At 45.7% G+C, this 14,038-nt stretch overlaps 1 protein-coding gene across 2 annotated transcripts in view; it reads left to right on the top strand.

Annotated features, from left to right (window-relative positions):
• GRIN2A (glutamate ionotropic receptor NMDA type subunit 2A) overlaps positions 1-14,038 on the top strand; it is a 232,955-nt gene that overhangs the window by 131,338 nt on the left and 87,579 nt on the right. For both annotated transcript variants that reach the window (XM_081839527.1, XM_081839526.1), the window contains exon 4: positions 9,896-10,488. In XM_081839527.1, coding sequence (XP_081695653.1) covers positions 9,896-10,488 — 593 coding nt within the window. The remainder of the gene's footprint in view (positions 1-9,895; positions 10,489-14,038) is intronic.

Raw genomic sequence — 14,038 nt, forward strand, 5'->3', positions numbered from 1 at the left:
AAGGAATTTGCTAATTAATTTTAAATTGGAATACAAGAAAGGGGGGTGTGAGGAAGTCAAGAAAATAGGTTTATGAATGGTAAGAAATTAAAGAGAGGGATTTTCTTTTTTAACTTTTTGAATTCTCTTTTAGTGTTTTAATTTTTCCTTTTTTCTTTTTTCTTTTTTCTTTTTTCTTTTTATTCTTATATGTTAATTGCTTGTTTTTATGGTATTCTGATGTTTTTTGTATGTTTACACTATTTCGTGTTTTTCTTTATGTAACCTTTTTCTTTGATAAAACTTAATAAAATATTATGCAAAAACCCCCACAAAAAACAAGAGTGCTTCCCAGCCAAAGGATTGCACGCAGCAGATGCTTAACTCTTTTTGGTCAAAGATAACACAGTCACTTCTACAGCTCTGCATACCTACTCACACCATTTAGCATCTAGGCAGCTATTTCCAGGTCCATGCTCTCTGGAGCAGTTGGAGCCACAGACTAGACTTCTGCGAGCTTCCTGTTGCATTGACTGGGAGCTCAGCTCCTTTCTAGAATTCAAAATCCATTTACCCATTAACTGCTGTTCTATCATTCTAAGCATGCATGTCTTATGCAGCTGGCTTCAGCAGGAAGATCTTAGTGTTCGAGTAAATCTCCAAAATCTCCAGATCTCTAGTCTACACTGCCCTGATGTAAAATGTGGTTTTGCTTTGGGTGAATCTATAAAACAAAAACGAAACATATTTTTCCGATGGGAAGTGCTTTCATTCATTTTCTTTTAAAAGTGGTTCAAGTTAAGCCTCTCCTTATTCATTCACAACTTGATCAGTTTAATTTGGAAAGAGCCAGTTTGCCGGAGAATGAGGAAGCTCTCTGCTATTTAAACCTATCAGGGAATAATTATCGCCCAAGTTGCACACTGATTTGCTATTTAGTGGGAGCGAAGAGTGGCCGACTTCACCACTGGCACAAAAGACGTAAACACACACACACACAGAGCAAGTGAAATGGTCCCGGCTAATTGTGCCTTCTTGCCTTTGCATCAAATCCCCCATTGAATGAGAAATATTGCAGAGAGTCCCTTTGCAAACACCCTTCCCAATTTGGGAATGACCCTCAGAGGCCTAAAAGTCCTAATGCACTTAATCCCAGCCCGTTTCTTGCCTATTCAGTAATTATGTGACCATATTAATTCAAGGATGTGGAATTCTGGCCTTTCATTCTTGCCTTCTGGACTCTCCTCAACTGCACCCCTCACTGAACATCCTCCTTGGTGATTTTTGCCTGCTTAGAATATCTCTCTGGATTCTGATAAGGCCTTTTGCTTTTCTGAATGTGGGAATCTGAAAGGTCTGTTAGAGGAGGTAGAACCTAGGTAAAGGTAAAGGGACCCCTGACCATTAGGTCCAGTCGTAGACGACTCTGGGGTTGCAGAGCTCATCTCACTTTATTGGCCTAGGGAGCCAGCGTACAGCTTCCAGGTCATGTGGCCAGCATGACTACCCACTTCTGGCAAACAAGAGCAGCGCACGGAAATGTCGTTTACCTTCCCGCTGGAGTGGTACCTATTTATCTACTTGCACTTTGTGCTTTTGAACTGCTAGGTTGGCAGGAGCAGGGAACGAGCAATGGGTGCTCACCCTGTTGCGGGGATTCGAACAGCCGACCTTCTGGAAGCCCAACTGTCTTCCTCTGCTTGTTGAGAAAGCTCCTTCAGGCTGCTGTGAATCTCCAGAAGAAGGCTCAGCTAAAGCATCTCAGGTGGCAGTATTAGGAAAGGCCTTTGTATCTTGGAGAGCTGCTTCGAGGCAAGGAACATGATACTGGGCTCCATAGACCTAGGAATGGGGAAGAAATTTGATCCCGTTTGCATTTAAAGGCAAAGCTACCTCATTCACACTTTCTGAAACAATACGAGAACAGAAGCATCGCCACCCTCCAAAATGCACAGCCAAGTAATGTATATTAAAATACATATAATTGGTGTAAATTGTGCATCAAATTGCACAATGAATGAATGAATGAATGAAAGAATCCGTAGAGTTGGAAGGGACCCTGGTAGCACCTGATTTCTTGCATCACCAGTAGATTGGACTAGATCAGCGGGGGGAACCTTTTCCAGGCTGAGGATCACTTCCGGAGGCAGCAGGGCAGCGGTGGGTGGAGCCAGAGGTAAAAGTGGGTGGGAGCAGTCAAATACAACATTCCTTGGTTTCCTAGAGTGGTCATGCAGGGGATGTTTGGTCCAGCCAGTTGAAACTTCCTGTTCCTCCTGGGTTGGAGCATCCTTCCTTGCATGTGATTCATGGGTGGGCGTGATCTTTCCAGACCTGGTAAAAGGCCAAGGCATGCTGCCTCTCTCTCTCTCTTTTCCATCTTCCTTTCGTCCTGCAAACTTCCTGGACTGCTAACTGCAGTCATTAGGTCAACCCACATATGGGGTAAACCTGTTTGTATATGCTTGTAACTTTAAGCCTTAAGCCTGGCTTCAGGGATCACACTGTGCTCTGCCTGATTGCGAGTCAACTTTCTTTTTATCACTTATGAATAGGGCTGTGGTGTCTTTATTCTTTTAGGAGGGATTCAAGGGGTCTTACCAGGAAAATATTAGAACACATTTCAATCTGGAGAAGCCAGATTTAATTGCGTTTTGTCTTAACAAACTCACATGAGTTTGCAACTAGTTTTCTGCTGTGTAAAGGGGAATTCACTCTGTTAAGTAAAGAAACTTGCTAATGCAAGTTAAAGGTAAAGGTAAAGGGACCCCTGACCATTAGGTCCAGTCGTGACCGACTCTGGGGTTGCGGCGCTCATCTCACTTTATTGGCCGAGTGAGCCGGCGTACAGCTTCCGGGTCATGTGGCCAGCATGACTAAGCCGCTTCTGGCAAACCAGAGCAGCACATGGAAATGCCGTTTACCTTCCCGCTGGACTGGTACCTATTTATCTGCTTGCACTTTGACATGCTTTTGAACTGCTAGGTTGGCAGGAGCAGGGACCGAGCAACGGGAGCTCACCCCGTCACGGGGATTCGAACCGCCGACCTTCTGATCAGCAAGTCCTAGGCTCTGTGGTTTAAGCCACAGCACCACCCGCGTCCCTAATGCAAGTTAGGAAGGATATTAATAAACAATATATCCCCTCCTTCCACCCTGAACATTCCCACAGCATTTACCTCTAGGAGGTGACATTCTAGCCATGCAGAAGTCACAAGGTTTCTACATGCGCACTTCCATCTAAGGAAGCAAGAAGCATCATTTGAGGTTGAGGACACATTCCAGTCAGGCGCAAACACTTAACAAGGGTGTGGAGGAAGACTAGTAAGGAATGTGGCCTGTGGAGAGTGCCAAGGGCCAGGTGAAGAAGCCTGCAGGGCCACATCCATTCCTTGGAGCAGGGTTTCTCAAATTTGGGTCTCCAGCTGTTGTTGGACTGCAATTCCTGTCATGCCTAGCCAGCAGGACCTGTGATCAGGGATGGTGGAAATTGTAGTCCCAAAACAGCTGGAGACACAAGTTTGGGAAACTCCATCTTAGAGCTACCCCATCCCTGGACTAGATGATTTCCTAACTCTGAGATTCTGTGAGGATGAAAGCTACCTCTCCGGTATGTTGGGCCCAGCTGGTTTTGGGCTTAGTGTATTGAAGAACTGGCAGATGAGAGAGAAGGAAAGAAAACTTTTGGGAAAAGTCCTAAACATTTCGTTCCTCTTGGGATTGGTTAATTTTCTTGGCTCTCTCTGCAATTAGTCTGCCTAGCCTTTTTCTTCTCCCTAAAAAAAGAGACAAGCGCTGATTTGTTGTTTGGGGGAAATGATGCAGAAGGCAGTGAAATAATAATAAAAACAAACCTCCGATGGGAATTTGAAGTGCAATGCCATCTGCCTTCATTATGAGCAGTCAGAGGGAATTACACGCTATCTCCCAATGGTGGAGAAATCTGATAAACAGATAAATTTCATGGTAAAGTTGGACCCTCTGGCAGATGTTAGTTGGCCACTGCGAAGAAGGGAAAGGCAGAGTTTGGAGCCACCTAGAAATGTCTTGTTGAGTGAAGGAATATTACATATTGGGGCCATGTTTTAGCAAGGGAGAGAATGCCTCAGGTTGACTCCCTCCAGCCTGTCAAGACTTAAGATTCCTTTTCCCCACAACAGCCACCATTTTTCATCCGATTATCACCAGGGCAGCAACCTTTAATCAATTGATTAACCAGCTCTGGTTGATTCATTGTTGGAGGCTAATAAGAGCAAATTTGAACCAGTTGGGCTGCACTCTTAAGGACATGAGAAGTGATTTGGTCCCATTGTGCTATTGTCACAAGGAATTAGAAGAAAGAATGTAATAAGCGTTGCCCAAGGGTGTTGAGTCTGATGGGGCGAGCTAGCTAGCCGTTAGACTGGATGGGACTTCTGATGTGTGATGGTCCTGGGTCTGGCTCCTGATGAGTGGGAGCTGGTGTTTCTACCAGCCAATCAGGAAGGAGAGAGAGAGAGAGAGGTATTTAAGTTAGATGCTGACGGTTAAAACCACATATTTAATCAGGGTGGGAGTCTCTGCTTGCATAATTGCAGGGGGTGGACTGGATGGATCCTTCAATTCAGGATGCCTTCTAACTGCCCCCACCTTTTGACAGCCCCAGATTGCTTCAGGGGAGATCTGGGGCTGCCTTGACTCACCTTGGACAAATCCTGAATCAGCTTGAATTGATTGATGATCTGGGATTTGCCCAGACCGGGTGCACAGCATGACTGGCCTAAGATCACCTGGTAAAATTTTCAGATGGGTGGAGGGTTAGGACAGCGAAATTAGGGACGGAATTATTTTATTTCCAATAGCTGATGTTGTGAACCGTCACAGTTTTTGTCTTGCAGATATTTCAGGTCAGCCTAGAAATGTCATAAACTTTACAAACTTGTGTTTCATGGCCCCATTGTCTGCCACCTTTTTTTCTATACCATTCTCCTGTGTGTATCTGCCTTAGCCCTTAGGTGCTGGGCTATTAATGTTCCTACCACAATAAATCTGTTCCTCCTTCAGACTCCTTTTTGCTGTGAGAGATTCTGGTCCTTGTCTTGGGCTGGGGGTGGCCCATTCTTTCTCTTCTACTTTGTTGTCGAGCATGAAATTTGGGATTTTGCAGTTTCCGTCCTATGAACAATCAGAACATTTTCAGAGCAGAAAACCCTGAAGGTGTGTGCCAATTAAAGCTAATGCACACCTGCTCAACGAGAAGAGAAAAAACCTAATTTATTTTTGGGTGAGCTGCTCTTACATTATGTTCCTTTGAGATGTCTGCTTTCATGAACTTCACACGCTAAAGCCAGAACGATTTGAGGCCTTGCGGGAACAAGTCCCAAAGAATTGCACAGCGCTTGTGCTGTTGTAAGCCTTGTAGTTAATGCAAATGATGGCAGTAGAGAATGCATTTACACACCCAGTACTTGGGCTAATATATATCTGTGGTTGGTGAGCAGCTATCCATGGCTTCCGCTTAAAAACATGCATAATCTCCACCAGGGTTCTTGCTTCTTTCCTCCCCTTTGGTTGATGTTCTGCATCTTGTAATGCTTGTCTTTTGTCACTAGGTGCCGCTAGAGTTCTGCCTCTAGAATGCTGGCCTTAATGCTTGCAAAGGGAAGCTGCTCATTTAGCCCCCAAAAGAGCTGATCCTCCCAGAATTCTTCATGATTGAGAAGGACCAACTGTTGTAGTTCTTAAGCAGGAGAGCAAATGTAATGAACCAACAATTTTGGGGGTGGGAAGGAGCCAGAAAAAAGTATTTGCATGAGCTGACCTTTCCACCAGCAAAGTAATGACAAAAAGTAGTAAGCTCTGTTACAATGCAAGACTCATACAGAATGCAGATAATGGAAAAGAAAATTTGTGAGGCTCTAGCCCAGGGGTCAGCAAACTTTTTCAGCAGGGGGCTGACCCACTGTCCCTCAGACCTTGTGGGGGAGCAGACTATATTTTGAAAAAATAATGAACGAATTCCTATGCCCCACAAATAACCCAGAGATGCATTTTAAATAAAAGCACACATTGTACTCATGTAAAAACACGCTGATTCCCGGACTGCCCGTGGGCCGGGTTTAGAAGGCGATTGAGCAGGTTCTGGCCCCCGGGCCTTAGTTTGCCTACCCATGCCCTAGTTGGGCAATCAGAACCCCCATGTGGTTAAAACAGCATGAGAAGGACCAGACTAGGTCTGCCCAACTGTTCCTGTCCCCCCACCACAAGTTGGAGGGCTGGATGTATGCAGTGTGGAACTTTCTCTACTGGAGTGCGCTCCCTGCACAACCTTCATCTTCCACAAGGAGATAGGACTTGCAGGAAGCCTTATCTTCTCAATATGTAGAAGGGGGTGAAGCCATGAATGGGAATGCAGCAGAGAAGATGGTACCAATGGATTCCTTCCTTCCTCTCCCTTTTACAAAATGAGGCTCAAACAGCTGGGTTTGGGGCTGAATGATCTGAATATGGTTGACTTTAGCCTTCTGGCAATGAGGTATCAAGAATTTCAGTAGGGAATCCTCTTGGGTGTGTTCTGGTTTGATGTTGGAGCCATGAGGAAAGATGCAAAGCTGGAAGACCACAAAAAGCTCCGAGGGAGCTGCATGATCCCCAAAAAATGTTGGGAGCAGGCCTTCTATGCCTCTGTCTCTAGGCTCCACCCCTTGAGAGCCTAAGTCAACCCTCTGTCCTGAAGAGGAACATCCCTCATATGTTCCTCACATGTACCACAGCTTCCCTCCTGGTGCACTCCTGAACTAGTGATTTGCAGGATGAGGCATCTCCTTATTCAGGGGAAGGGGGTTTCATTTAGGTCTTGGTTCTGGTCCTATAGACCTTGATGGCCTGGTAGACCCTATAGGTTCCTCTGGAGCTTCTTGTCCAACCACCTCAGGCCCACTGGTCTCCCTGTCTTCCACAGTCACCTCTGAGCCCCAGACCCAGCTCCTTATCTGGTGCCCCTGCAGCCTCTGATTCAATGTCCAGATAAATGGGTTGTGACACCTGCTTCCCCACAAAAAAGGACTCAACATCCCCTCACCGGTTTATGTGAATCATCCTGTCAAACATTGCTCTTTTCCCAGCTGCCAAGCCTTTCACGATCTCGGATGAGTCACATAGGGGAGCCCACCCAATCAGAAATTTCACATATGTGGGAAGATGCCATGATGTCACACGGCCAATCAGACTGGGCTGCCTGATATCATCGCTGAGTGCAAGCCTGGGAAATTCTCAAAGGGAATGTTGTTTTGCTGGATATTTTATGCAGGGGCCAGGGGGGAAGAGAACTAGTTTTGACTCAAATGAAGAATGAGAGAGTTGGGTATGTTTAGCATGGATAATAATAATAATAATAATAATAATAATAATAATAATAATAATATTTTATTTATACCCTGCCCATCTGGCTGGGCTTCCCCAGCCACTCTGGGCGGCTTCCAACAAAGATTAAAAATACATTAAAATGTCACACATTAAAAACTTCCCTGAACAGGGCTGCCTTCAGATATCTTTTAAATGTCAGGTAGTTGTTTATCTCTTTGACATCTGATGGGAGGGAGTTCCACGGGGCGGGTGCCACTACCAAGAAGGCCCTATGCTTGGTTCCCTGTACCTTTGCTTCTCGCAGTGAGGGAACTGCCAGAAGGCCCTCGGCGCTGGACCTCAGTGTCCAGGCAGAACGATGGGGGTGGAGACGCTCCTTCAGGTATAAGAGGAGACTAAGAGGAGATATGCCTGGCGTGCTCTGGTCCATGGGGTCACAAAGAGTCGGAAACGACTAAACAACAACAACAACAACAAGAGGAGATATGATAGCCAACTTCAGATATCTTAAGGACTGTCACATGGAAGATGGAGCAAGCCTGTTTTCTCCTGCTCCAGAGGGGAGGGCCTGAACCAATGGCTCCAAGTTACAAGAAAGCCAGAAACTGCCTCAGCCCCTAGGAGTTTGTGCCTATGCCCAACACTCCTATACAGATCCTGTTTTTGCTGATAAAGAGTTAATTCCAACTTGCTCTGTGCAATTTACTGCTGGCTCACTTCTGTCACATCCTGTATCATTTTAATAGTGAGAGCCATGCTCATGAACAGAGATTCGTAAAGGAGCAAAACAGCTCAATCGGTGTGTAGTTTGACTCTGATTGATTTGTGTGTCATCAGTGAAAGGCCTCCATCCACCATCTGCTCAATGACATCATTAGTTGTGATTCCTGCATTGCAGGGCATGGGCCTAGATGAGCCAGTGTGGTGTAGTGGTTAAGAGCGGTAGACTCGTAATCTGGGGAACGGGGTTCGATTCCCCGCTCCTCCACATGTAGCTGCTGCGTGACCTTGGGCCAATCACACTTCTTTGAAGTCTCTCAGCCCCAGTCACCTCACAGAGTGTTTGTTGTGGGGGAGGAAGGGAAAAGGAGAATGTTAGCCACTTTGAGACTCCTGAAGGGGAGTGAAAGGCGGGATATCAAATCCAAACTCTTCTTCTTTTTCTTCTTTGGATTCCCTTGTAGCTCTGTATTTCTCTGATTATGACATGGAAGCCACTTAAGGGTAATGGTTGGTTTCTGTGGAAGGTTCCAAATCTCTCAAGCCATCTTGCTTCCAAGAAAGCGAGAGCGAGAGCAAGTAATGAGGCTATAGAACATCCCTGACCACTGGTCCTGTTAGCTAGGGGTGATGGGAGTTGTAGTCCCAAAACATCTGGAGGGCCGAGTTTGCCTATGTCTGCTTTAGAACAAAGATCCACAGTGTACACTGAAGGAAACCTTTATACCATGCAATATCCTTTTTCTCCCTTCGAGTAGTCATATTTCAATTCGAGAGCGAACACACAAGGCTAAACAGAGGGGCTGTGTTGTTCTGAGAAAGTTAATTGCTCTCAAAACTAAATTGGCACCTGGCGTCCGATAAACGATGCAGTGTTCATTTTATGGTGAATATTGGGAGGGACGCAGTCTGCGTTTGGAGAGCTACTAATATAAACTTCTATTGTTGTGTGTGTTTGTGTGTACGTGAGACTCCCAAATGTCTGCATCTTCATAGAACCACATAATTGTAGAGTTGAAAGACATCTCCAGAGTTATCTAGTCCAAGCCCCTGAAATGCAGAAATAACAGCTAATGTTAGGATATCACAGAACTTGGAAAAGAATATCAACAACTAAAGTGATAAAAGCACAGAGAAACCATCCATGCAAGGAATGTCTGGGGCCTTTTTAGTGCAGGGGAACAAGATTAAAAGGGGGTACAGTCAAACCTCCATTCTTGAACAGCTCCGCTTTTGAATGTTTCAGCTCCTGAATGCGGAAAACCCGCAAGTAAATGCTCCGGTTTTTGAACTCTTTTCGGAACCCGAACATCTGACGCGGCATCCGTTTTGAGTTCCCCTATTGAATTGAAGCTTCCGCTTTCAGTTTTTGGTTTCCTAACGTTTTGGAAGTCGAGCAGTCTTCCGGAATGGATTACGTTTGAAAACCTAGGTTCCACTGTACATGATATTCCGGCTAAACATTTAGAAGAACTTTCTGATGGTAAGAGCTGTTTGACAGTTGCATGGACTCCCTCAGAAGGTGGTGGACTCTTTCAATGGAGGCATTCAAACCCCTTGCAGGGGTTATTTAGTTATGATCCCTTTATTGCAAGGCTTTGGACTAGATCAGCCTTTCTCAACCTGTGGGTCCCCAGATGTTGTTGAACTACAACTCCCATCACCCCTAGCTAGCAAGACAAGAGCTCAGGGATGATGGGAGTTGTAGTCCTACAACATCTGAGGACCCATAGGTTGAGAACAGCTGGACTAGATAAACCTTGGGGGTCCCTTCAACTCTACAGTTCTCTGATTCTAAACCTTACCTATAGATCAATCTAATCAACTTCTCCCTTCCTTCCCTCCTTTGTAGGATGTGATGTCCACGTTTTTCCAGTTTGGGGCTTCCATCCAACAGGAAGCCATCATCATGCTAAAATTCATGCAATACTATGACTGGCATGTCTTCTCCTTGGTCACCAGCACTTTCCCCGGCTACCGAGACTTCATCAGCTTTATCAAGTACACTGTGGAGAACAGTTTTGTGGGCTGGGACATGCAGAACATCATCACCCTCGACACGCCCATCGGTGACGCCAAGACGACGATTCAGCTGAAGAAGATCCACTCCTCTGTCATCTTGCTTTACTGCTCAAAGGACGAAGCTGTTTACATCCTGGAGGAGGCCCGTTCCTTAGGCCTGACTGGTTACGACTTCTTCTGGATCGTTCCCAGCTTGGTTAGCGGGAACATGGAAATTACTCCCAAAGAGTTCCCTGCGGGGCTGATTTCGGTGTCCTATGACGAGTGGGACTACCGGTTGGATGCCCGGGTACGCGATGGCCTTGGGGTTATTGCTACGGCTGCATCAGCCATGTTAGAAAAGTATTCGTTCATCCCCGAGACAAAGACGAGTTGCTACGGACAGCAGGAGAACGGCGAACGGCCATCTCAAAGGCTGCACAAGTAAGGCTTCCTCTGCTCATTTGTTCTTTTAAAAATTGTGATATCTGCAGCTTTTGAGATCTGGGGGGAAATTAGCTGATCTGTGTAGATCAAGGGTGAGGAATTGGTGGCCCTTCAGATGTTGCTGGACAGCAGCTGCCACCATTGGATTGTTACGTGGGGCTGCCAAGAAGGCAGTGAGGGAACTGGCAGAAGGCCCTCGGCGCTGGACCTCAGTGTCCGGGCTGAACGATGGGGGTGGAGACACTCCTTCAGGAATACTGGGCTGAGGCCGTTTCAGGCTTTCGAGGTCATCACCAACACTTTGAATTGTGCTTGGAAACACCTGCACTAGTTGCCATGTCACCTCAATTCAAGGTGCTCACACCAGTCTTTACAGGCCTAAAGGACTCAGGCCCCAAATACCCAAAAGACCACCTCCTTCCCTACAGATCTTCTTGGGTCTTAAGACTGGCAAAAAGGGGAGGGGGTGGATATATTGGTAGTTCCTCTGCCCTCAGAACCTTTGGGAGTGTCAGCCTGGGAGAGGGTCTTCTCTGTGGTGGCCCCTCATTTGCAGAACTCCCTCCCCACATTAGACAGCTTCCAGGGAATGCTAAAGACCCCCCTCTTTACCTTGGCTTGTGACACTCAAGGTGCATATTTTAAGGATCCACTTTATATCTATAATTGTTTGTTGCTTTAAACTTTTTTTTTTAAGATTGTGTTTTAATTGCTGTAGCCCAGCTTGGAACCTTAGAGTGAAGGACGAGTAATAAATTGTATAGTAATAATAATAATAATCCTTGACCATTGGCAGTGGAGACTGGGGCTGATGGGAGTTGGAGTCCAGCAACATCTGGAGAGCTTCAGATTCCCCACTCCTAGGACAGATGATGATGGTGATGTTTCATGCACCTTACTTCCTGATGTGGCAGGAAGCTCTGCAGGCAGCATTTTGCAGTGTGCAAGGAGGTCAGGACCTCAGATCAGATACCCGAGCAGTGGAACTCAAGTTCTGCTACCCTTTATACCAACGAGGCAGCTTGAGGAACGAGTTACCAACCCACTGTTTGTATAGCGCCACAACTGGAGGTGGCCAAAGGGTGATATTGTAAGCCCTTATTTTAAATGCTTGCAAACCTTTCTCTTGGGGGACTGTGGGAATGCAGACTCTAACTTGGTCTGCCCTTCTCTTTGCATCATAGGAGACATACAGTGGTACCTCGGGTTAGGTACTTAATTCATTCCAGAGGTCCGTTCTTAACCTGAAACTGTTCTTAAGCTGAAGCACCACTTTAGCTAATGGGGCTTCCTGCTGCCATTACGCCGCCGGAGCACGATTTCTGTTCTCATCCTGAAGCAAAGTTCTTAACCCGAGGTACTATTTTTGGGTTAGCAGAGTCTGTAACCTGAAGCGTCTGTAACCCGAGGTACCACTATAATTGAAATAAGTCTCTCACTTTATGAAATGTTGTTAGGGGAATTTAGAGGGTTTTGTGTACAAATATTTTTAATGGCCAACTGCTCTGATAGTCAAGGATCTGTCGCTGCAGATGAAGCACATAATGAGCACATTGAGAAAGGAAAACAGTGTATTCATGAAATGAGTAGCTGCTTGATGAATCAAAGTTGCATTCAGAACATCACAAAACTGCTAATTTAGGGCTGTTCCAAGTGACCTGTTTATTGAACATTCATTGTGATTTGTTTGCGGGGAGATTAGAGGATGTTGGCTATTTACTGAGCATTCATTGTGATGTGTTTGGAGAGAGGTTAGATGACGTGTCAAAGCAAGTGATATCCCATGCTTTTCCAGCGCATTTCCCCTTCACTTTCCTTACAGTAAAAAGTCCAGTCTTTTGGGGAGTAGATTTGTTGTGCAAGGCTCTAATTGTGCAACATTGACTGGGATGTGATAGAACCTGACCCCCAAATAACAATAGAACATAGAACATAGAAATGCCCTTAGTCTCAGGTCACACCACACCACATATGTAAAGCACATTTATACCACTTTAACAGTCATGACTCCCCCCCCCCCGAATCATGGGAACTGTAGTTCACTCTCCAAAAAGCTATAATTCTCAGCACCTTTAATAAACTACATTTCACCAGGAAATCATGCACTTTAAATATATGATGTGTCTATCTAACCACTTAGATCTTTCCTCCCCCTCACTTTCCCTGAACGGCACATATTTTTCATAAAGTTTCATTTCTTTTCAAACAAGGAGCCTTGCTTTCCTGCTCCTACAGAGAGTCAGATATCGATCGTGCCCTTTTTCAGACTCTGCTATTATTTGCGTTGCTGAAAGGGAATGAGACCTTCAAAACGATTCTTCACATAAGTTGTGACAGTGTAAGGCAGGTTCACACAATTGTTGGGTTGATTGTTTGGCAAAGTTGTTGCGGGGGGCACCTCTGAAAAAACACACAAGTGACCCTACCTCTTCTCGTGACTGATAATAATAATAATAATAATAATAATAATAATAATAATAATAATACTTTATTTATACCCTGCCCATCTGGCTGGGTTTCCCAAGCCACTCTGGGCGGCTTCCAACAAATTATTAAAAATACATTAAAACACCAGTCATTCAAAACTTCCCTAAACAGGGCTGCCTTTAGATGTCTTCTAAACACCAGGTAGTTGTTTATTTCCTTAACATCTGATGGGAGGGCGTTCCACAGGGCAGGTGCCACTGCCGAGAAGGCCCTCTGCCTGGTTCCCTGTAACTTCGCTTCTCACAGTGAGGGCACCGCCAGAAGGGCCTCGGCACTGGACCTCAGTGTCTGGGCAGAACAATGGGAGTGGAGATGCTCCTTCACACAAATTACTCTTCAAAAGCAGAGATTTGGGACATATTCAGTGTTAGGGCAAAGTCTTACCCTTTGCCTAGCCACACACTGAGACCACGGCTACACCTGAATACCTTGTAACTGAACTTAGGCATCATAGTGACCTCCACATTAAAGCCTTTTGGGGGAAAACTGTGTTGGTAGTCCAAAGACTGCATCTACTAGTAAGAAGAAGAAGAAGAGTTTGGATTTGATATCCCGCTTTATCACTACCCAAAGGAGTCTCAAAGCGGCTAACATTCTCCTTTCCCTTCCTCCCCCACAACAGACACCCTGTGAGGTGAGGGGGCTGAGAGACTTCAGAGAAGTGTGACTAGCCCAAGGTCACCCAGCAGCTGCATGTGGAGGAGCGGGGACGCGAACCCGGTTCCCCAGATTACGAGTCTACCGCTCTTAACCACTACACCACACTGGCTCTAAGAACACTTTCCCACCAGTTCCTTTCTCCTCTCTCAAGACGCCACATCAGGCTTTGTCTCCTCTTCCTTCTTTCCTCCCCTGGATTCCATGACTCTGTCTGAGGCTTATAAAATATCAGGAGGAACCTGGATGATTGCAGCCCCTTATCATAAGGTTTCCAGGCATCCCCATTTCCCGGGGACAGTCCCCGGATTTAGAAATCAGATGACAAAATCCATCTATTTAGTAGGAAATTGAAAAGTGTTCCCGGATTCATTGAAAGAAATCTGGTAACCTTCCCTTATCA

Source organism: Podarcis erhardii, assembly GCF_964252035.2.
Source record: "Podarcis erhardii genome assembly, chromosome: 14".
In the NCBI taxonomy this organism is placed as follows: domain Eukaryota; kingdom Metazoa; phylum Chordata; class Lepidosauria; order Squamata; family Lacertidae; genus Podarcis; species Podarcis erhardii.